Genomic DNA, 24,446 nt, shown 5'->3' with positions numbered 1-24,446 from the left:
TTAAATATCAATGCTAATTTTAAAGTAATGAAAAAAAAATCCAGCAACATATGCTATAAACCCATGGTTTTGCTATATTGAAAATTGTATCACATTTTAATGTTATATTTCTGTTTAAAATTTCAAATTAATGTAGATGCAGACTCCTGCATGGGCTTCCTGAGAATGAACAGAAGCTTATAAAATACTAACTTAGACGAATAAATCTGGCTGTTGGGCATGGGGCATAACCTTGCTCCCTCACAGTTTGATGGAACCACATACTTGGAAACAAAAGACTTAATGAAGCATTGAGAAGCCGAAGGGAATTTCTGATTTGTCACAATTTACAGTGAAACATTCCCCACTTGCTGTGGAGAAGCCAGAATAAAAAACAGGAAAGATCTTTTGGCTTTTCTAATGTTTTCATCTTCTAAAGTGCCCTACCCACTGTTCTTAGAAAACTGCTCTTCAATGGAGCTTGTGCTGGCGCCCAGATCAGCCCTTTTCGAACATTTCCAAAGACCCATAGGAACCTTTGTATTGGAACGCTATGATACTTTTTCTCAAAGAGAGTTGTCTGGGCCATGTAGCTTGTTTTATTCAAATGTGTGATGTCTCTATGGCAGCTAAGGACACCTCAAGTTGTGATTCCCCCTGGCTCCAAAGTACTTTTTAAAAGAAGAATTTGAACTCTGAAATCAGAATGAATAATGGGGCTTGAGGCACGCCTGGGGGATCCAGGGCTTAGAATCATTTTCACGATTCTCTTCTGTCAGCTGGGAGAATCATGTCCTTAAAGTCACCTCTGGCAGCTTTTTAATTATCAGGAGGGAAGGGATGGGTAAGGAAGCTCCAGGACTCTTGAGATCAGACTTGAAAGCGAGTTCGAAGCCAAGGTGGCTCACCCCACCCTGGTCCAAAGCTTTCATTAGTCGTGTCCTGACAACCTTTATGACTAGCTGGGGCTGGCCAAGATCCTTGCCAGTGGAAAGGAGCAGGGGGAGGTCATTAATGGCATTCCTCCCCTGTGTTACAACCTCAGAGTGTCTGCTAATCAAAACTGGGCTTCTTCTATGGTGGCTAGAGGCTGTTCGCTAACAGCATCTCACAGATTGTGCAAAGGCAAAAGTGACACATGTTGGAGGCTCGTAAGGAAGCCTGAATTTTATTGCATCGTCTATTGGAAGGAATAAAGTAGAGACCAGTTATTGTACTTTTTTTTTTCTGGCTCAGTGAAAGAAATAAAGCTCCTTGGTATTTGTTGCCTAGAAGCCTCATCAAATTAGCAGACACACCTTGAAGTGTTACAAACTCTAAGTAGTTTCTATCGTTGTTGTTGTTTTTCTTTTCCTCCTTTGGGATTTACCCAGTTAAATAAAAAGAAGAAGAAAAGACACAGTTGAAGGCCTTTGCCTTTATTCCATCGTTTAAGCCTATTAAAGTTACTGATTTACTTGAATCATCTTCAAACAAGTAAAGAAACTCTTAGGAAATTGGGTAACCCCAGTGTAAGATATAAGAAGCTGATGCTATTTTCTTTGTCTTTAAGTTCTCCCGGTCACACTGAAATCATTCCAACACGACACGCGGAATTCTGGGCTTCTAGTTGCTTCCATCTTTAAAGGACACCTTACTTCTGGTAAGAAAATGCAATTTGGGTTTTTATAGTGGTTTTTAACTAATCATTTATTTGAATTCTCCATACTGAAAAAATTGTGTCAGGCATACATTTCTTGATAAGAAGATTGCCCATATGCTTTCTATAGGAAAAGAATCAACAAAGATCTCCTTAAAATTGAATTTAAGGAGTGGTGGATGTAGGTGGATTTTACTAGATTTTGCTCTGTGTTGAATATGTTTTCATTTTAATTGGTGCTAGGGCCCAAGACCCCAAAATGTTTTTCTAAAACATTTCCATTATTTCAGTGTCTACCATTGTATTAGGAGTTTTATATACATCATCTTTTTTAATCTTCAAAATAACCTGAGACAAGTGTTACATATATATTTTATGGTTGGGAACATTAAAGTTCAGGGAGGTTGAGAAACTTGTGCAACTTCACATTAAGTGACAGACTAAAATTCAAATCCTGTTTTTCAAATTCAGAAGTCTTTCTCTCACACACTCAAGGCCTTATTTTATTTGTTAGTATGACTCAAGGTTTTTCATTGATGAGCATAGCTAGGTATTTTAGGCATAAAAAGATATTAGATCAAGTTGTAGGTTGTGCAATGGGCAAATACAACTCTAAATAGAAATTTCAAATTGAAAAGCTTTAGGCATAACTATTTCACTACTGACCATGGATAGACCATTTATCTCCTTGCATAGAAACCTAACAGGAATAGCATAAGAATTTTTGCAGATTATATTAACATTTTTTGGACTTTCATTTACTTATTTAACAAATACTTATTAAGCAACTGCTATGTGCCAGGCACTGTTCTGGGTGCTGGGGAGTTAGCAGTGAAAAAAGTGAACAAAGCTCCTGTCTTTTGTTGTTGTTGATCCTCACCCGAGGCTTTTTTTCCATTGATTTTCAGAGAAGGTGGAAACTTGGGGGGGGGGGGGGCGAAGGGGGGGGCGGCGGGGGCAGTGGGAGGGGGGCGGGGAGAGTGAGAAAGAGAGAGAGAGGAGAGAGGTCACAGTGACAGAGATATATCGACTAGTTGCCTCCCTCAGGCACCCAACCAGGCCGGGGATTGAACCTGCAACCCTGCCTTTGGCTGGGAATTGAACCTGTGACCCTTGGGTCCACAGGCCGACACTCTAACAACTGAGCAACACTGGCCAGGCTGAAAGCCCCCTGTCTTCATGGAGTTTCTATTCTAGATAGATTCGGGGCAGGGGAGGGGGGAGGGTGACGAGGAAAACAAACAAAACAAGAAGAATCAAGTCAGGTGGCAGTACATGGTATAAAGAAACATGAAGCAAGGTACGAGCACTCTGAATTTGTACATGTGAATCAATTCCAAGGCAAGTGCTTAGGCTCAGTATAGATCCCTAATTACAGATGCCTACACAGACCTGCACCTTGATATCTCTGTGGGAATTGTGGAGGCTAGGAACTCATGGCAGCTCTATTAGACAGGTATTATTACCTCTACGTTATGGAAGAGGATACCTGAGCTTCAGCAAGTTTATAATTATGCCCTGAGGTTAGAGAGCTGATAAGTGGCAGAGTCCATTTCAAACCCAGGCATCTCAGGCCACTCTGCTTTATCCTTGGTCCCCCTGGCCCATCTGATGTTAATGTGGGGATTATCTACCTCCTCCAGGCACGAATGCCCAAGGGTATGTGGCAGTCAGTATCTTCCATTAGTTGCAGGAAATCTTCAGCAATTGTGTTTTAGGAAAACACTAATTTCATATTCCACTGGAACTTCCATTAGTTGCATGAAATCTTCAGCAATTGTGTTCTAGGAAAACACTAATTTCATATTCCACTGGAACTTTGGAGTAATCTAAGCCCCTGACATCCAACTGGCTTTAGGAGAGGAGCTGCAAGTGTATGGTAGGTGCAGCTGGGAAATAACTAGAGAAGGGTCAATACAGTGTCTGCCACGTGGTAAGTATCTGATATACATTTACCAAAGGGAGAGAGGAAGAGGGATGGAATGGAGGTTAATAAACTCCAGTGTGATAAGTCATTTCTCAATTACAGTCTATATTTAAAAATAGAAAATAGGGAGAAAGTGTGATGATCTTGGTAGGTAACACATGTTGGATATAGTATACTAATTATTTAAAGATTTCAGGGGATTAATTCAACTTCAAAATGTGAGAAAAGCTAGCATTGTTTTAAAAATAAAATGTGAGTGCAAGATGTATAACAATTTAAACTTTTTTCTTATTACATATATTGTTCTAAGTAGAGTGAATGCTCTTTCTCAGCAGGAAAAAAAAATTCATGAACAATCAATTTTGAAAAATGGTGACAAGTTGTATATAACTTCTGTCTCACACAAAAGGTTAAAAAACGCACACAACAAAACCTCAGTTGTAATTATGGCCAGCTTTAGACTCTGTTACAAGCAATTGAGAATTCTCACTTGTGTCAGAAAAGCCAAATGGGATTCATCACTAAACCTTTGAATATAAAATATGCACGCACAAGCTCAGAAGAATGTCTAATGCTGACTACATTTGCTGGAGTTGCACTTCTAGAAACTTGCTGACATCAGACATATGCCACCCAGTGTTCTCAAACAAAAAGTATCATCATGCAGTTTGCCAGGCAGTCACCTTGGAGTGAGAGGTAAAGATTAATTTTGTTTCCCCCTTTCCCTTTTCCTTTGAGATCAATGACCTTCGCTTTGAGGAGAGTAGAGAGAACAATGATTCTGATATCGCATGAACACTGATGCTTAGCTAATACTTTCTTTTTCTTTCCTCTCAGACAACAGGCAACAAGACATTGGACTTTTATCAGGAATGGTCTCCTTTGCCGTTGTGTTGTCAATTCTTTCTTTGATTGGGATATTTAACAAATCATTCCGAACTGGGTAGGTTTTCATAGAATTTCTATTTTCTATATTTGTACCACCAAAATGTGGTTTATTCAGTTATTTACAAGAAAAATCCATCAGCAATTTTATTCAGAGAAAAGAAAAACAAAAGGAACAGTTATGCCAAACTCTTTACAAATGTCACTCATTTAATCCTCACAGTGACCCTGCCAGAAGAGCTCTATGGTCTAATTTACGGATGGCTTACACAAGGTTTACAGAGATTAAGTGGTCAGCCCCAGGTCACTAAGCACTAGCCAGGAGTCCAGACCTGGCTGATCTCAAAGCCCATGTACTCTCTTTCACTACACAGCCCTTAAGTTTATCAACAGTGCCTGGATTCTTTTCTTTTTTAAAAAAAATATATTTTTTTATTGGTTTCAGAGAGGAAGGGAGAGGGAGAGAGAGAGAAATATCAATGATGAGAGAAAACCATTAATCGGCTGCCTCCTGCACACTCCTTACGGGGGATCAAGCCCACAACTGGGGCATGTGCCCTGACCAGGAATCGACCCGTAACCTTCGGGTTCATAGGTTGATGCTCAACCACTGAGCCACAACAGCCAGGCAACACCTGGATTCTTTAGTGTGGTTAAGTCATATCATAACCTGCCTTGAATTCTACCCAGACATGCTCCCTGAATCAGTGTGAAGAGAAGTGTGGCACCACCTGAATTCATCACTGGATACCAATTGTGTTAGTGTTTTAGCATGTGGGTCCAATGCCCATTCTTCTTGGCCTTCTTCAGTCATTTCCCCCCAATATGGTATTAGTAAAGATCTACACTTCGTTATTTAAACGTGAGACTTTGAGGAAAGCAAGGCCTTAAATTTTATAAATTTTACTAGATGCACTGAATACATATTTCTAATATGTTGTTTCATGTGGCAGTCTCCCAGTACATCAATGACACACAAATTTTAACACATATGACTGTGCTAATTGACATTGATTCTCTCTTTTTTGCCATCGCTTGTTTCATGAGATAAACTTACTTTTTTAAAACTTATAATCAAAACACAGTAGAAAGATTTAGAATGAGCTATTCTACATAAAGTATACTAGTGATTTTTAAAATGTATGTAGCCTTTTTCCTCAGAAATTAAGTATTTAAATTACACATTAATAAACATACCCCTTGTACCTTGGGCAAATGATTATGGAACTTGATTTTCAGTTGTTTTAAAATATACTCAATTACAAAGCCCTTTGAAATATTTTAATATTCAAATTTATACCACATACAAATATTAATATTTGTGTTATCCAAGAAGTCTGTTAGTGTGAAATTTTAAATATCAGTAAATTTGTTACTAAGAATAAACTAAGAATTAGCTTCCTGTTGATAATGACAAATAAGAAAATAGGACAATTTTTTGCTAATTTAATTATTTAAATATGTATTATTTTTAAAAAGATAAAATAACAAGAGATAATTCCAATATAACTATTGTACATATTAGCAGATACTGTTATCTATAATAATAAAAGGGTAATATGAGAATTAGACCGGACAGCCGAATGACCTTCTGGACGACCTTTCAGATGAAGCTGGGGCTGCGAGGGCTGAGCCCCTTGCACAAATTTCGTGCATTGACCTTCTAGTTTACTATAATGATATGTTATTTATATAAGCCTTATTTCAGAAATAGAACTGGAAAACAGAGAGTAATACATTTTAAATAACGAAAATAAGGGTGGAGATATATATATATATATATATATATATATATATATATATATATATATATATACTAGAGGCCCAGTGCATGATTGAATCATGCACGTGTAGGGTCCCCTACACGCTTTTGCTTTTGATTGCGGGGAGCTGGGTGCCTGTCCGCTGGTGCCTGAGCGGAAAGGCATCCAGCTGCCACGCTTTCGCTTTCAATGGCTGGTGCACCAGGCCTTTCAGAAGCCTCTGGCGTGGTGGAGGCTTCTGAAAGGCCTGGTGCCGGAGCAGACAGGCACCCAGCTCCCCAACTTTTGATGGTCCGCGGCCACTGAGGGGGGCTACCCTGCTGTTGAGAGGTGCAGGGGGCGGGACTCCCGCCCCCTGGGCCTCTCAACGACCGCTGAGGGGGGCTGCCGCGGACACCTGGCTACCCTGCCATTGAGAGGCGCAGCTGGGTGTCCGCGGCAGGCCCCCTTAGCGGCCGCGGATCTGGCCGTTGAGAGGTGCAGGGGGCGGGAGTCCTGCCCCCTGCGCCTTTCAACAGCAGGGTAGCCCCCCTCAGTGGCAGCGGATCCGTGTCTCTCAATGGCCGGATAGGCCACCCCGAGTCCCGCCCCTCAGCCTCCTGCCGCCCAATCGTGGGCGTAGCGGAGTGATGGTAATTTACATGTTACTCTATTATTAGATAGGCTATATATATATATATATATATATATATATATATATATATATATATTCTTGCTATATCAGCAACTGTATAAAAACTTTTCTACAATAGCATGAACTTACTAATTTGGTCTAATTTTAGGTATAGAAAGAGAGTGTAAATTAGTAAAGAAGCTGAATCATGAAACACTGCATAAATGTGTAAGGAAATTATTTTTACCCTACAGTTCAAGATAAAATTGGGCTAGCGAAGTACTTTCAGACATTTTGGTTGTTACTTCTCTGTTTTATAATTAAAACCATAAAGTCCTACATACAGGATCTTTGTTTTTTTAGCATTAAAAGAAGAATGTTAATAAAAGTCCGTAGAGAAGCTGCTTAAACAGATTAACAAATCTGACCTGTTGTTAATGGATGCACTGTTAACATGGGAAAATGTACCATAGATCAGTTTAGTCTCTTCTAAGTTCCTGGTACAATCTTTTTCTCAAATCAATTTTTACTATAAATGCAGAAAATGCTTCCAACACAGTGGCAGTGCCAAGGGATAGCTTTGGAGAAGAAGTGGATTGTACACAGCTTCTCCCTCTTCTTTCCATCACCCCACCCCAGTGATCATTAATAAGTACACAGGCTAAATAAAAAATGGCATTCTCACTGTGCCACAGTACTGTAAGACAGTTTCCCAGTCTCCCTATTCCATCCACATAAAGAAAGTTTGAACCACCACTATCATCTCAACCCTATCTGGAATCATTACAAATTCAGAATTAGAGAAGCTTGAATTAAATGGTTTTATTATATAATACTTTCTTCTTTAATATTTTTCTGTGTTTATGGTCACCTTGGAAAGTTCTACAAAATATCCCTTAAGTTTTCCAAACGTTTCCACACTGAGATGTCCTGCTAATCATGCTTTGCCATATCTAACATATGTACAGTTTTCACTTCCACGGTGGTTCTCCCACTTATTTTGAATCTAGTGTGAGTATTTTGAAATGTTCCGGCTCATTAGAGAGAAGCACAGTAATAGAGAGAAGAGGAAAATCCCTACAGACATTGAATCAACTTCCCACTTAACTATTTAAAGAGATTGAAATCTTAGCTCCTGCTTCAGAAAGTTTGATTTTATTATGCATTCTACTGTAGTTGATTTCCTAATCTCCCATAGGATTGCCTACACCAATCCTATAGTAAAATGCTTCTAATGTGCTTTTTTGTTTTTTAGCATTAAAAGAAGAATGTTATTGCTAATACCAAAATGGCTTCATGAAGACATTCCTAGTATGAAGAACAGTAATGCTGTGAAAATGCTACAGGTAACTAAGCACCATCAAATAAAAACTAAATGGCAGCTGTGTCCATGAGTGCAGTTCAATAGAGTAGAATTTCCATTTCAATAAATAAATGTGTGTACATATAAGCATAACTGTATAAACATATGTAGAAACAAACTAATACATATTTCAAATCATACTTAAGAGATGAGAGAATGGAATTAGGAAAAGAAAAGAGAGATAGAACAACAAAAACACAATGCTATTCAACGTGATGAAAGAAGGAGAAGAGAATAGCCAAAGAACATATATGCATGGACACAGACAACAATGTGCTTAGGGCCAGAGGAAGGAGAGGGTGGGTGTGGGTGGAGGTGGGGGGGAGTGAGGACATCTGTAATAATGTCAACAATATAAAGAAAGAAGAAAGATAAAAGGAAGAGAGAGAGAGAGAGAGAGAGAGAGAGAGAGAGAGAGAGAGAGAGAGAGAGAAAGAAAAGTGAAGTGAAAGATTGTGAACTAGGTGTCAGAGTCACTTGGTGCAATTGGTAGGTGTATTCAGGGACCAAAGGAAGAGGGCAGAAAGGTTCAATTGTATGAGCCTCACAGACCCAAAGGAGTTTTCATTTACAGAAGCAGGTGGAGCCCAAGGAGGACACCACTTCACTCCTGAGACCCAGTGGAATTTGAGAAAATAAATGTGTGAGGACTATGGGAGAAGGTGTCACTAGGGGTGGGGCCAGGTTTCCACTTCAGCAAAGAAGAGAAGGGTGAGCCAGAAGACCTTGAGGACATAAGGGCCTTTGCTGGTTATGGAGGAACTGCTGATGATTATGAGCGAAGGGAAGGAATCTGCTGTGTGTGCTCCTACTTTCCAGCACTCTGGCCTGGCCATCAAGAGGCTCAAAGCCTAGTCAATGGGACAGACACATCATCCAAGCATTGCAATGCAGTGACGTAAGTGCAGTGACAAAAATAAGATGACACATGACAGGAGTATATTGAAAGATGAATAGGAGTTGCTCAGACGATAGAGAGAACATTCAAAATAGAGAGGACAACATGAGCAAAAGCACAGAAGGGAGAGGAGCGTGCTGGGTATTGCTTTATCAAAAGGATTTACATGAGGAGCAGCTGGAAAAATACTGGAATGGTGAGTGAGAGGAGATCACAAAAGGTCTTACAGCTATGGAACTTCATTCTGTTGACCAATAGTTTTCAAACTTTAATAAAATCTATACGTTGAGCTTCGGAACCCTGTGTTCAAATGATGTGAGGAAGATGAGTATTTGTAAAACAAATAAAATGGCTCTATTTGGAGCTTCGCCAAGCAAGCCCATTAATCACCTCCTTCCCCAACTCTCTAAGGCAACAGTTTTCAGCCTTGGTTGCTTATTAGAATCCTGGCCCATTCCAGGATCTCTGAGGGGAGAATGGGTCTGGGGAGACCCAGGCAACAGTATTTTCCAAAGTTTCCCAAATGATTTCACTTCATGGCCAATGTTGAGAACACTATTGAGGGGTTGAAAACTACTGCTAAAGACAATGAGGAGCCAGTGGGAGTTTTCAATTGAAATAGACATGGTGCTAGAAAAGAGGCAGATTTAGGGGGGTCAGAGAAATGAGCATAGTGAGGTGTGGACAAAATGTCAATAAGCAAGAATCCATAGTGCTGACTCATTTGTAGAGGGTCTATAACATAAGGAATAAAATGAGTCCCTGGAGTGACAAGGAGCAGGTCATTGGTGATCCTCGTCCGGAGGTTCAGTTGAGAAGTGGATGGAGAAGGAGGAAGTGGGGAGTAAGAGTGGAAACGTTTCGATGAGTGTTGTCTAGAAGGGAACGGAAGAAAGGGGCTATGCGGACATGTGGTCAGCTTTCAAATACTTGTGGAATGAATGAATAACAGTAACTCCAGAGGGGTGTGGAGTCAGAAGCATGTTTGTACTAAATTGGACAGGCCTGAGAAGGATTATTACAGAGAGAGAGGAACATGATTGAACAAGACTGTGAGGAAGAAGAAGGAAGGGGATGGTCTAAAGGAAAGAGGTGGAAAGTCCACCCTGAGCAGGAGGAGGGATCTTTGTCTCTGGATACAGGAAGGAGAGAAAGGGCTTGGATGGCTGACAGTGGAGGAGTGATCTAAACAACTGAACCCACATATATAATGAGGTACAAGGTCAACTGACTGAAGGACAAATAATACATTCACCAAATTACAGATAACAAATACTTTAGTCTTGATATTCATTCCACTTAGTAGTGCTATTTTGCTCCCCTATTAATTGTACTAGGGAATTGGGGACTTTTTATGGCTCAAAGAAAGGTCTCTGTTCTCTCGTGATCAGATCCTCTTCTTCCTTTATGGCCCTCACTCTGGAATAGTTCCCGTTGGTCTCTTGTGTCCTTCGTTGTGGTTTGACTCCCACCCACTTCCTCACTCAATTGCCAGCCTAAAGTGGGGAAACACCTCCCTCCCCAGAACACAGCCACCTTGCATTCTTAGTTTCCTGTAGTGTCTAGTTCCTTTGACTTCATCTATCCTTTAACTATAGTGGTTCCCCCTTATCTGTGGTTTTGCTTTTCCCACTGTCAGTTATCTACAGTCCAAACATATGAAATGGAAAATTCCAGAAATAAGCAATTCATAAGTTTTAAATTGTGCCAATTCTGAGCATTTGTCCAGTGTATCCAAACTATTATACACTGCCTGCCCATTAGTCACATGGTAGCCATCTCAGTTGTCAGATTGACTGAAGTGGTATTCCAGTGTTTGTGTTCAAGTAACCCTTATTTTATTTAATAACTAGAGGCCTGGTGCATGAAATTCATGCACGGATAGGGTCCCTAGGCCTGGTCAGTGATCAGGCCAATCTGTGGGGTAACTGGTGGGGCAATCAGGGGCCCCCTGCTGGCACCCACCTTGGCCAGCCTGGTGCCACCCATTCACTGACCCCACCCCCCGCCGCCGCTGCCGTCAGTTGCCTTCCTCTGTGGGGTGATCAGCGGGGTGATCAGGGGTCCCCCTGGCACCTGCCTTGGCTGGCCTGGGGCCTGTGGGCTGGGGGCAGCTCCTGTGTTAAGCATCTGCTCCCTGGTGGTCAGTGCACATCATAGCAGCCAGTCGTTCCACCAGTAGTTCTGCCGTTTGGTCAATTTGCATATTAGGCTTTTATTATATAGGATGGCCCCAAGCACAAGAGTACTGAAGCTGGAAAATTAGATATCCAAAGAGAAGTCATAAAGTGTATGTACGTATAGGAAAAAAACGTAGTATATACAGTCATCTTCTGCTTAATGATGGAATATGTTCTGAGAAATGTGTTGTTAGACAATTTTGTCCCAGTGCAAACATCATAGAGTACACTTCCATAGTGGTACAGCCTACTACACACATAGGCTATATGGTACAGACTATTGGTCCCAGGCTATAAGCATGTACAGCACGTTACTGCACAAAACAACACAAGATTAAATCAAGCATGCGAAAAATTATTCAATCAAGAGAACTCTATCGGATCAGGGATTAGGGCATCGATGCATGCATTTTGGAGGGACACAGATATTTAGTTCATAGCAGAAGCTATAATTTTACAATTGTGTTGGGTGAAAGCTATTTGCCCTGGGAAGCCAGCCATGAGCTGGAAAACCTTGAGACCTTTTCTTACCCAGAAGAATGATCAGGCTTTTATACAAATAAAAATCTTCATCTGCCCTCCTGCTTACCACAGATGGGTCTGAATTGCGAGCAGCTGCACACCTTTAGAAACTCAACTCAAAACACTTCTTACAACCTTAGTCTCAAATGAAAGCAAAATAGGTTTCTCCCCTACCCCAGTTTTTCATTTAGGCAGCCAAGTATTTTCTTGTAGTAAGGCTCCATAATATTAAAAGATATTCCAACATATTTCAAAATCCAAATTTTAAAAGGCCCTGAAACAATATGCAGAATGCTTTCTCTTTAAAAATTTTAAACCAAGACAGGTCCTTAAGACATGGATTATTTTTATTTTTCCTTTCCTTTAGTCTCCTCACGGGAGAATTTAATAAAGGCTTGGATTCAAGCAGGGTAACAAAGGAGAAAATCCTATGGGAAGACAAACAATATGAGAAACAGGAGAGGGAAAGGAAAGTTGAGGGAAATTAGAATTCCAGTCCTTATCCAGTTATCCAGCTGGCCCTTTTAAATGTCCTTTGTAAATTGAAACAATGCTTTTTCTTCCCAGGAAAAGAGTGAATTTATGAATAATAATTCCAGCGAACAGGTCCTATATGTTGATCCAGTGATTACAGAGATAGAAATCTTTCTCCAAGAGGAACACAAGCCCATGGACTGCAAGAAAGGAAGGAATACAGGAACCCTGGAGACAACAGCGTGCCTGCAAAAGTCACTGCTCACCAGTACTACAGTTGTGTATATTCCTGATGTCAACACAGGGTATAAACCCCAGGTTTCAAATTTTCTCACTGAGGAAGACCATTTCAGCAATGATGATGAAACCGATTCCTCAGCTCTCAAACCAACAGTTGATTCCTTAGACCTGGAAAAAAATGCCCTTTTTAAAAAATACCCTGATGTTGCTCTTTCTGTCTCAAGTATGCATTCACTAAACAATACACTATTTCTTGAAGAATTAAGCCTCATTTTAAATCAAGGAGAATGCAATCCTTCTGACATGCAAAACTCGACAGAGGATGAAACCACCATGCTTTTGGAAAATGCTTCCCCCAGTGAAACTCTTCCAGAACAGACGCTGCTGCCCGATGAATTTGTCTCCTGTTTGGGGATCATGAATGAGGAATTGTCATCTAGTAATTCTTATTTCCCACAAAATATTTTGGAAAACCACTTTAATAGGATGTCACTCTTGGAAAAGTAGAGCTGTGTAGTCAAAATTAATGTGAGAAAGCTGCCTTGCAATCTGAAGTTGAATTTCCCCTTCAACATAAATTTAATTCTGCCCTATTTTTTTAAAATTAGAGAATTAAGATCCAAAGATGGAACATACTTTATGGTCACAAAAAAGTAGTGATATTAGGGACACCTCCTGTATTTTTCAAAAAGAATCATGATATCCTTTTCATGTTCCCTCCTTGCCAGGCACAGAACAGCTCTCTCTGTTGTAGGAAGGATAAATAATACAAAATATATGGTAGTGAAGTAAAGGCTGAAAATAGTTATTTAAAACCAAGACATTAATATTAGCTTGCAAGGGGAGAAGCAAGTTTAATTTTCACTTTGTTGCTTAAAATTATCTTGAGTAGATAAAAACCTAGCCCACAACAACAAAATAAGCAAAGGACAGAAACAGAGGAGCAATTAATTAGCATGTTTGCTGCACTATTTTTTCTACTATTTTCTATTCAGGTGTTAGATATTTGATCTTTCCTTATTTTGATTATGGACTAAGGAAGTTATAAAACAATGATGTGTGGAAATCATGAGATTGCTATCTTCATTCAAGTCAAGAGTGATAGCATTCTTCCCCTGTGGCATAGTCAGTGTATTAATTACACAATAGTAGAATTAATGAGGTAGCAGATGCAGGATCATCAAGGTGTAATTTTTTTCGGATTCAATTATGTTTTAGATATATGTCAGAAAATTACTGTTAATACAGATATATGTCTAAATACTTGCCACCCCTTCCATTGCTTCCTATGCTATGTCTCCTGCAGACATCACTAATAGATCACTACATGCCTTTTGCTGAGCCGTAAGGTGGTCTTAGAGTCAATCATCTTGACACAGTGCTTGTGATGGCCACAATCAATAATGGCTGAGACGAGATGACCTGCCAACCAGGTCAATATTGAAAGATAGGTGATCTTCGAAATATGAAATGCACATTTTAGGCTGAGAATAGGTACCCAGGAGACTTCTCTATTGTGATGCATTTTTATGGTCAAGGGGAACACTTTTTTAATGATCAGAACAATTTGAAAACAGGGTAGCTTATCCCCTGAATTTCTCTTTCTCTTCTACAGTTTTTAACATTAACTTATATTCAGATTAAATAATTTAATTTAATTAGAACAAGTCAAGCAGTTAATTTTAAAAAAGGACCAGTTGCCTACCATGTGTTTAGCACATGAGCAAGCTATTTTGTTTTGGGCTTTTTTTTAAAAAATAAAAAAGGAGTCATTTAATTTTTTAAAAAGCTAAAAGTAGTTTTGTCGTCATTAAGTGTCCCCATAAGGAGGATGACCATACATACATCCTGCTTTTCCTGGTTTTTGGTCCCAGAGTTAAATAAGATCAGCACAACCTTTCACTCTCGGAAGCATCCCATTTGGATGATAAATCATATGGTCACCCTATCTGTGAAAACTGCTTAACGTCCAGCATGTAAGTAATTTATCACATCATCTCTTTTTTTGTATTGGCATTCCTCTTTATTTTACTTTATATTATTTACCAAAGCCTTTTTGTTCCAAAAATGGAATGTGACTACTCACAGTTTAAAAAGCATACCCTCTGCTGTGAAATTCTATTTTCCTAAAATATGTATATAATAGTTGTACTTTGCATATCCTGAAAGTATATTTGAAATCACGAATGAAATGCCAATATGAAATACCGTGATTTGTAAATGATCATTTGTCTTTGCTTTATTCTTCTCCAGAGGGAGACTATAGTGAAGTAAAGAGGCAGGTAGCATTCGAGATAGAAATAACAAAAGACTGAGATACATCTTTCTTGTTTACCAACATGATGATGACATCTGTTAGCATGTGAAGAATATTTTCTTAGTGTATTTCAGTATAATTGTAGTCTGCCGCACATCAAGAAAGCTGCTGTCGAGCTTAAAGAACTGCGGCATTATTTGATCTGCGTATGCTTCTGTTACAGTGAACGTCTCCTTTAGAACTTCTTGTTCTCTGGGCTGCTTTCATTTTCTAAGGTGTCTTCCCCACACCCACATCACTCTTTAGCACCAAGGAGACACTTGTAGGTCTATCTTTGCCATTAGGCCTCATGGTCCCGATGGACTAAAAATTGAAGCAATACCTGCAACAGAGGCAATGTGCCTGCCTTTGCCCTAACTCCAGGAAAATTTCAACTGCTTCATCACAATGCAACCTTGGTAAATAGGCAAGGGTTTTCTTCCTACGATTCACTTATTCAAATACTAGAGGCCCGATGCATGAAATTCATGCAAGAGTAGGCCTCCCTTCCCCCTCCCAACCCCCCCACCCCCACCTCCCCACCCCCATCCCCCACCCCCACTGCCGGAACCAGCTTCCCTCCAGCACCCAGGACCTGGGCTTCCCTCGCAGAGGGAGGCCCGCCCACCTGCCGCAGCCTGCTGGCCGGTGGCCTAGACCTCCCTCTGCGGGAGGATCATGAGGTGATGGCTGGGCCCCCAACCAATCGCATCGCACCTGCCTTGGCTGGCCTGGCACCAGTGGGTCTCGTGGTGTGGTCTCAGATGGTCGTCCAAATGGTCGTTCCGCTGTTTGGCCGTTCAGTTGATTTGCATATTACGTTTTTATTATATAGGATTATTCTCTGTAGTATTGAATGTCCCTACTCTGTGCTAGGCACTCTGAGTGATATAGATGTGAACAAAACCAGCCAAGTCCATGCAGCATTGGGACTTACATTCTATGGGCAAGGAACACACAGTCCATGGGGCTGTCATTTTAGTGGGGAAGGGGGAGAAGACAGGGGATGAAGAGAAGCAGAAAAAAAGTAAAGAAGGAAAAGGTCAGATAGTAAGTGTGTGTAGAGAGGTAAAATGGGATAGTGTGTGAAGAGCCACTTGGTGGTCACTTTACACTGAGCAGTCAGGGAAAGTCCCTCCCAAAGGGACACTGACGTTGCCATTTGAATCACAGGGAGGAGCCAGCATGGGAGAATCAGCTTGCCACCGATAAGTTCCTTCTCTGGAAAAATACTCCAAGGCTAATATCTCTACTTCTTTCCCTCCTGTTCATGTGGCCCCTAACACTCCCCCTGCCCCCCCGCCACCTCTCCCTTCCTCAGCCAGAATTTTCTGTAGATTTGGGGGACAAGTATGTATCTTTTCATCTTTCCATATAGCCCTTGGGCTTTTACTAACTTTCTAAGTCACACAATCTTTGTAAGTTGCTGCTTCCTAATGGATGTGTCATGCTTCTTGGTGTGGGTGAAAGAGAAGGAGGAAGAGAGAAAGAGGGAGGAAAAAGCCCCTAATGATACCATTGAGAGGGAAGAGGAAAAGATAAATACAAAGAAAGGCAGGTTAATTCTCTGTAATGCCGAAGCAAAATAGAACGTCATAATTCTGGACAATCCTAAAACTAAGGGACATGCAATTTCCTCCTGGTCTAGTATCTTCCCTGCTCCTTGCCTGCTTCTTTCCTTCCTTCCTTCCTTCCTTCCTTCCTTCCTTCCTTCCTTCCTTCCTTCCTTCCTTCCTTCCTTCCTTTCTTCCTTCCTTTCCTTTCCTTTTTTTAAAATTTTTATTTTATTACTAGCGTTCCTGTTGCAGGAAGATTCCTGCAATAGGGCTTCCTGCTGCACTCTATCCCGCCTCGCCTGCTTTCCTCCTTTCTCCGCCAGCCCGCCTGCTCTCCTTCCTTCTCCCCCGGCCCTGCCTGCTCTCCTCCCTTCTCCCCTGCCCCGCCTTCTCCACCAGCCTGCCTGCTCTCCTTCCTTCTCCCCCGGCCCCGCCTATGCTCCTCCCTTCTCCTCCGTCCCACTTGCTTGCTTCTCCAAAGCTTTGCTCCCTTCTGCAGCTCTTGGCTTCTTTCTACGCTGTCTTGATATGCAAATTAACCGCCATCTTGGTTGGGGTAATTTGCATACTCGCCCTGATTGGCCGGTGGGCGTGGCTTGGCCAGTGGGCATGGCTTGGGCATAGCAAAGGTGTGGTCAATTTGCATATTTGTCTATTATTAGGTAGGATTTTTTTTACATAGAAGTAATGGAAGAGGCACAGTTGACGTACAGTTCTGAGGTGTTTTCTTGAGTGTGTGTGTGTGTGTTCTATCCTTTTTTAAATTAGGAATTTGTTTTTACAAATTAGAAGTACTATTTGATGATATAAGAAGGCTTATGAGTTTTAGCATGTGGTTCTCAGGCAACATGGGTTGCTCTCCGGCCCTGCTGGCTCAATCAGAGGGTGTTCTCAACTTCTTTTCTTATATTTTCAGTCTTTGACAAAAAGGAAACACATGACTATGGCACAGGGCAGAGTTTTCATAAATAAATTTTAGCAACTGAAATTAAATCTGTTGCAGAAGTCCAAAATGTAAAGCAGGTGAAAGCAAATCTCCCATTGAAACAGAGATTGAAGGTCATGTCTGAAGCAGCCTACACATACATGTGAAAACCCACAGATTTCTCTCTTCAACACCAGAGTGATCAGGACTCCAGCCCAGCCTTGAGAAGCCCCTACCTCAGGATTGTACCATCCTTTTCCATCTCAGCCATAGGCTGCCAACCCCGGCTAATGGGACCACAACTCCCCCAAACCTCCCTCCACCCTGAACGGCTTTGTAAAAAGGAGCTTTCTTTTAGAGCTTGCTAATAGAAGCAGTACCACCTGCAATAATTAACTTGTTTCTTTCCAGTTACTTTATCATAAATGTCTGGGTTTTGTTCAAGTTTATGTTCTCTTTTTGATCATTAAGAATAAAATATTGTGTTGTGAACATAATTAGATTATAACCCCAAAGACTGTTGAATTGTGCTGTGGTTTATCTCTTTATGAAGTAATTATACCAATTATAGGAGGTGATGTTTTAATGGGCAGTGTTATCCACTTGGCAGACACTATTGATTTAAAATAAAAGAAAGTGATTAAAAACAATTTATGGGGCTCTCTTGGGTAAAAGCATGAAACCAATATAAAATAATTGCATTCTGATTCATGGAGTGGATCATGTACTACTTTCTTGGATGCCACAGTTAAGGCAATTTTATAAGGAACTCTAACAAAGGTTTGATAGAATATTCTTATGTCTCTTTCCCGCTGCTAAGATTACACCAGTAAATCCCAATTAATGTTTCATGTTAAGGACTCTCTTAGCCCTTTTGCTAATTTCACTTTTCAACCTACTCTGCATCTTTTTATCCAGAATTTCCATTAACTTTCTGAAGATGCATTTCCTTTATGCTTATGTTCAGGAAAACAACTTATTATTTAATTTTAATAATTAGCATTTATCAATAAATTAAGAATTTATTCTTACATGGTTCATTTTTGCTTGGGATAGCAAATAATTCTGGCCTAGCTTTATGAGAAGAAATAAAATTGAAAAAACTAAATCAAGCAAGTGTTGGAGAAACATAGTTCTTTCCTGAGATCCTTGTTTCGAAAATTCAAGCAAACCAGAATGCTGTTTCTAGCTATGAAGGCACACCTAACAGCCGCAACTCTGTCAGGGCACAGGAAGGAAATCATAAATAGCAAACACTGGAACCCGTGGGAAACACGGAAGTCAATAAACCAACTGTTTTCTTTCTGTTCACATCCTGCCTGAGAATTTTATTAGAAGTGAGTGAGAGGGAAAGAATATAATAGTAAAATTTTTAAAAAGCAATTTTTATTTTCAAGCTACACAGTAATTTATTTTTAAAAAATCAATATCAATGGAGTGAAAAGTGACAGTCCGCCTGTATGCCCCTGCTTCCTTACCCCATCCCCATCATAATAATATGATGAAGGGGCCTAATATATAGCAACGGAAGATGATTTGACTTTGGGTTGTGGGCACACGGTGCAATATACAGATCATGTATCATAGAAATGTACACTTGAAACCTATATGACCCTATTAACCACTGTCACCCCAATACATTTAATAAAATAGTAATTCTCAATAAATTAGTGTTTTTCTTTCCAGTTTTTTTAATGGTTAAAAATGCTGTATTGATGTGTGACTTGTTATTTTCACCTAACAGTACATCTTGGATATCTTCACATGTTGTTATATATAACTTTATCTTATTCTTTAAACAGTTGCACAGTATCTCATAGAGTAAATGTATTATAATGTATTTACCTATTCTGGATATTTTATATGTTTCCCGTTTTTCATTATTATACCCGCTCTTGTAATAATTCATCTTATATACATCTTCACACAAGTATGTGAATTGGGGGGTGGGAGGGATAAATGCCTAAATGGATATAGAAAGAAGGGGAATATGAGGCACCTGAGTGGAGAGGCAGGAAATGTCAGGAGACTTGTGGAGCAAACAGGAGTAAAGAAATAGGGTTAGAAAACCCAAAAAGCATGCACTTTAAGCAGCACAGGACTGCTCTTGTTCACCCAGTAAATAGCACCAACCCTAAATTCTGCTGTTCTGTTTTAGTGTTCAGAATGTCATAGTAAACATGAAAAATGTAATATATTCATTGGATGCTGACTGATGTGATACTTATTCCAAACCTCTTCTTATCTGAATTTAAACAAAGTTCAGCTCTCATTTTACTATGGGATTCAATGTAGGAGATTTATTTCATCTTAGTTGTTGAAATTGAAAATCACTTATGTTTTCTTAAATGATGAGATTAGGATTTTAAGAAGCTGCCAGCTGCCAAATATTTGCAAGTTTGTTTTTCTTTTTTTAGTATTCATTGTACATTCTGTGCTACTTTGGAGATTCCATTTGATAGAATAGAGGCAGCATATTCAGAACCTCATGAGAGCTGGGCAGCAGCTTGCTAAAGCCCAGAGTAATGCAGAAAAGCAATTGCAATAATAATTAAAAAACAAACAAACACAGAAATGCTTAGGAAATACAACAGATGATAGATTCAACCTATCCTCATAACTTCAATGAAATAATGATTTTTTAAAAGCACTCTTTAAAATTCTTATTTTTCCATTTTGTTTTACTAAGCAATGAAAATCCTCATTTAGCAAAATAAAAAATTGCAGAAAAGCATGTAGAACTACAAATATAACTAATGTTGCAATAGGTAGACTAAACTTCCTTTTTTATTTTCTATTGAAGAGCTTGAAATAAGGTCAAACAGTCAGGGTTTTTGAATTCTGAATCTACTGAATGCCAAGTGTGTGACCTTGGACAATCCTCAGAGTTTGATATTCTCTCTGTTTGTCCTATTTTATGGGACAGGGTGTACCTTGCTAAAGATTTGACTGAGACCAGCAAGCATGGCTCAGTGGTTGAGCGCTGACCTATGAACCAGGATGTCACAGCACCTGGCTGGGTTGCGGGCTCAGTCTCCAGTGGGGGCCATGCAGGAGGTAGCCAATCGATAATTCTCTCTCGGCATTAATGTTTCTATCTCTCTCTCCACTTCTTCCTTCTCTGAAATCAATTTTAAAAAAGTTTTTTTTTAAAGAAGATTTGCCCTAGCTGGTTTGGCTCAGTGGATAGAGTGTCAGCCTGGGGACTGAAGGGCCCCAGGTTCGATTCCAGTCAAGGGCACATACCAGGTTTGCGGGCTTGATTCCCAGTAGGGGACGTGCAGGAGGCAGCCGATCAATTATTCTCTCTCATCATTGATGTTTCTATCTCTCTCTCCCTTTCCCTTCCCTCTGAAATCAATAAAAATATATATTTTTTAAAAAAGAAGTAGATTTAACTGAGTTGAATACTCTCTCCTCCCTAAAATACTTTTTTCCCCACTTTACTCCAAGGACACCACAAGTCCATGACTTATTTCTCTGACCACTCATTCTCAGCCTCCTTTTCTCATTTCTCCTAGCCTCTCTGTCACATAGACATTGGAGGCCCTTGGCCCAGGCCTTAGTTTCTCTTTTGGTGATCTTGTCCATTCTTGTGGATTTAAGCCTTATCTACATGCCATAAAAACAGATTATCTTGACCTCTACTGTGAACTCCAGACTCATACATTCAGCTGTCTTTCTGACATATCCATTTGCACATCCTCATGACCTGGAGTATTCAATATGAGATAATCTCCCAAGCCTTCTCTTCTCATAGATATTCCCATCTCAATAAACAGTATTGCCATTTTTCCCAATTACTCACAAATCTAGGAGTCATCCTTGACCTTTATGCTCTTACTCCTCAGGTCTACACTATTAGCAAATCCAGTCTACCCTACCTTCAAAATACATCCTAAAATTAAATCACTTCATACCACCTCAACTTGATCGCCCTAGTTCAAACCACCATCATCTCTTGCCTAGATTATTGCAAAAGTCTCTTAAAGTCCATCTTCAGTAGAGAACTAAATGTAACTAGTGATCCTGCTGAAATAACACTTGTTCAAAACCTGCCAATGGCTTCCCATACCTCGAAATAATAGTAGTCCAAGTCACTGCAGTGACCTATGAAGCTCTACCTGGTTTATCTCTTTCTATCCCACTGGCCACCTAGTAAGCACCTCAAGGATTTTTCTTGCTCTTCCTTCTTCCTGGAATACTCTTCCCCGAGACTGGTGGATTGCTCAGTAGCACACTGACTTTAGGCCTTCCCTGGTCACTCCATCAAAAATTGCAAATCTGACCCCCATACTTCCTACTCTCCTCCTCTGCTTTTCCTTTCTTCATAGCACTCACCACCACGTAAAATCAAGCATAGATTTTAAAAATATGCTTTTATTGATTTTATAGAGAGAGGAAGGGAGAGGGAGAGAGACATCGATGAGAGAGAAATATCAATAACAATCAACTGCCTCCTGCACACCCCATGCTGGGGATCGAGCCCAAATCTCATGTATGTGCCCTGACTAGGAATCGAACCGGTGACCTATTGATGCATGGGTCGATGCTCACTGAAAGGGGCAGACAAATTGTGTGGGGTGCTAAAGAAAATGACCAAACAAAGTGTTCTCACCTTATAGAACATTAGATAAATAGCTCGCTAATAAAAAACAACAGCTAAATTCTAAAAGACCAGGCATCTCGTAGTTTATAGGGACTTTGGTGTAAAGTTGCTAAAAATAGTCAAGTAGAGATAATCCACAGAATGTATGTATTCGTGTATTGTTGTTTTAAATGCCATCTGCTTTAGTTTCCAACTAGCCTGTAAATTTTGTAAATGAAGCTGGGGTTGGCTTGGTGATTTGTACAGAGGTGGCAGAGCTAGGGCAGATCTCACTTTCCTGACTCCCAGTCCAGGGCTCTTTCACAACCTACACCAAATTAGCTGCTTAGAAATGGACCAGTGGTTCTCACCTGCCTGAACATTAGCATCACCTTGAGAATGTAAACAAAATAAAAGTAAAAACCACCGAAGCCTGATCACCACCAGTTTCACTGATACTTTTCGGGGGTTATTTTATGCACTGCCAGGGTTGAAACCATTAACTTAATTGCTCCTCCTTGTGAAAAGAAACTTCCTGCCTTTATGCATTATTATTTACATCCCCAATCCTTCCATCACCTGGTTTTCTCAGGGACAATAGATGCCAATCCATGGGAGCCCCTTCATCTCACCACCCCATCTATAAACTTGCTTTTACCCATTCTCTCTCCTTGCTTTCATAAAATAAAAGAACTATACCTTTCCCCTTCCAGGCTAATCTTCCCACCTGGCACTGGACTCTCCCCCTCATCTTGTGCCCCCTTAGGGACTGGCTTAGTTATATGTTTACACATCACACCCATTTTGTTCTCATCCACCAGTGTCTGGCTCATAGTAAATGTGGTAAAGACTTCTAAGTGTCTATTCAACATCCATTCTCATGTTCTTTTTTTAAAAAAATATATATTTTATTATTTTATTGATTTTTACAGAGAGGAAGGGAGAGGGATAGAGTGTTAGAAACATCGATGAGAGAGAAACATTGATCAGCTGCCTCCTGCACATGCCCTACTGGGGATGTGCCCACAACCAAGGTACATGCCCTTGACCGGAATCGAATCTGGGACCCTTGAGTCTGCAAGCCGATGCTCTATCCACTGAGCCAAACCCGTTAGGGCCATTCTCATGTTCTTACTTACTAACAGAGCCTCTATATTATTGAAGCATCAATAGATCCCACTGAAAGACACATTCTCCAGCTTCTCTTGCCTCTAGGTGTGGCCAAGGGATGAGTTCTGTCCAATGAGATATATGCAGAAGATGTTAGAGGGATTTCCAGGAAGTCTTTTTAAAAGGGGAGACAGACAAATGGAGAAAAATATTCCCCTCTCCCTCCCCCTTGCTCCTTCCTGACGACTGGAAAGTGGACGTGATAGCTAGAGCTCCAGCTGCCACCTGGGACCACAGGTGACCTGGAGGACAAACGCCACTCACTGGGCATAGCAGAGCAGAAAGATGGAAGAAGCCCTCATCCCTGTTGTTTGTTTGTTTTTTAAATATATTTTTATTGATTTCAGAGAGTAAGGGAGAGGGAGAGATAATCATTGATCAGCTGCCTCCTGCACCCTCCACACTGAGGATTGAGTCTGCAACCCGGGCATGTGCCCTGACTGGGAATGAACCATGACCTCCTGGATCATAGGTTGATTGTCAACCACTGAGCCTTGCCAGCCGGGCTCCCTGTTGATTTTGAGGAGCTGCCCTGGAGCACTTAGCTCTACTTTTAGATGAGATTACTAGTAATGTTTTTAAATCACTGTTATTGGTCATCCTGTTTTTGTATCTGAATTAAAAATAAAGGATGCAACAGGTAATCAGAAATTATTTCTTTTTTCAAAGACTGGATGGCGTACATCCTTATGGTGGTCATCTGTTTTCTCCTCAGTTCCCCTTTCTGAGGATCTACTCTTTTCCTCCAACCCATGTACCTTCAGCGTCACCCTGGTCAGCTGGCTGCAGGGGATTGGTATGAGGTATTCTAAAACAAGCTAGGCCTGTCAAAGGCCTTCCCCAACACCCGCCTCTGGGTATAACAGTTGGGATAGAGGTGGACACCTGACCTAAGCTGGACCAATCAAAGGTTTCTCCCAGGCACTTTGGAGAAACAGAGACTCTCTCCAATGATAGAATTTTTGATGCAAAGTTCAGAAGCTTTTGTCAGTCATGTTTCTCTCCATGTGACCAGAATAAAAGGATGGTCTATATACAGAGAACAAGAAGAATAAACAAATAAACAGAAAAAGGCAAAGAGAAGAGGTGAAGTGAGAAGCCTAAATGCATCTAAGGACATGGTTTTAATTGTTAATACAGTTCAATCACATTCCTGACTTACAGTTAAAGAGAAGCCTTTATAATAGTCTTTGTTTTTGCTTAAGCTACTTAGAGTTGTATTTCTATTATTTATAATTGAGAGTCCTAATTAATACAACCCCCTAGACATAAAAAGAAAAAGAAAAAAAGCTTCTAATTTTGCTCCCAGAATCTACATGATTTTCTTCTAGTGATGATTAGCAATGATGCTGTTTATCTTGTACATTAGTTTACCTGAAATTGAGAGGTACTACTGCACAAAGATATATTTGATGTTGTTTTCAGTAA

At 40.3% G+C, this 24,446-nt stretch overlaps 1 protein-coding gene across 1 annotated transcript in view; it reads left to right on the top strand.

Annotated features, from left to right (window-relative positions):
• IL23R (interleukin 23 receptor) overlaps window positions 1-12,990 on the top strand; it is a gene marked incomplete at both ends in the record, with an annotated part of 70,961 nt that extends 57,971 nt beyond the window's left edge. Inside the window, 4 exons of the mRNA XM_079776141.1 lie at window positions 1,532-1,621; window positions 4,383-4,488; window positions 8,062-8,152; window positions 12,337-12,990. Coding sequence (XP_079632267.1) covers window positions 1,532-1,621; window positions 4,383-4,488; window positions 8,062-8,152; window positions 12,337-12,990 — 941 coding nt within the window. The remainder of the gene's footprint in view (window positions 1-1,531; window positions 1,622-4,382; window positions 4,489-8,061; window positions 8,153-12,336) is intronic.
• Between the last annotated feature and the right edge of the window lie 11,456 nt (window positions 12,991-24,446).

The sequence above is a fragment of the Cnephaeus nilssonii genome, assembly GCF_951640355.1.
Source record: "Cnephaeus nilssonii genome assembly, chromosome: 7".
NCBI lineage: Eukaryota > Metazoa > Chordata > Mammalia > Chiroptera > Vespertilionidae > Cnephaeus > Cnephaeus nilssonii.
The sequence above is the reverse complement of the archived record's forward strand: the minus strand, read 5'-3'. Positions and strand labels throughout refer to the sequence as shown.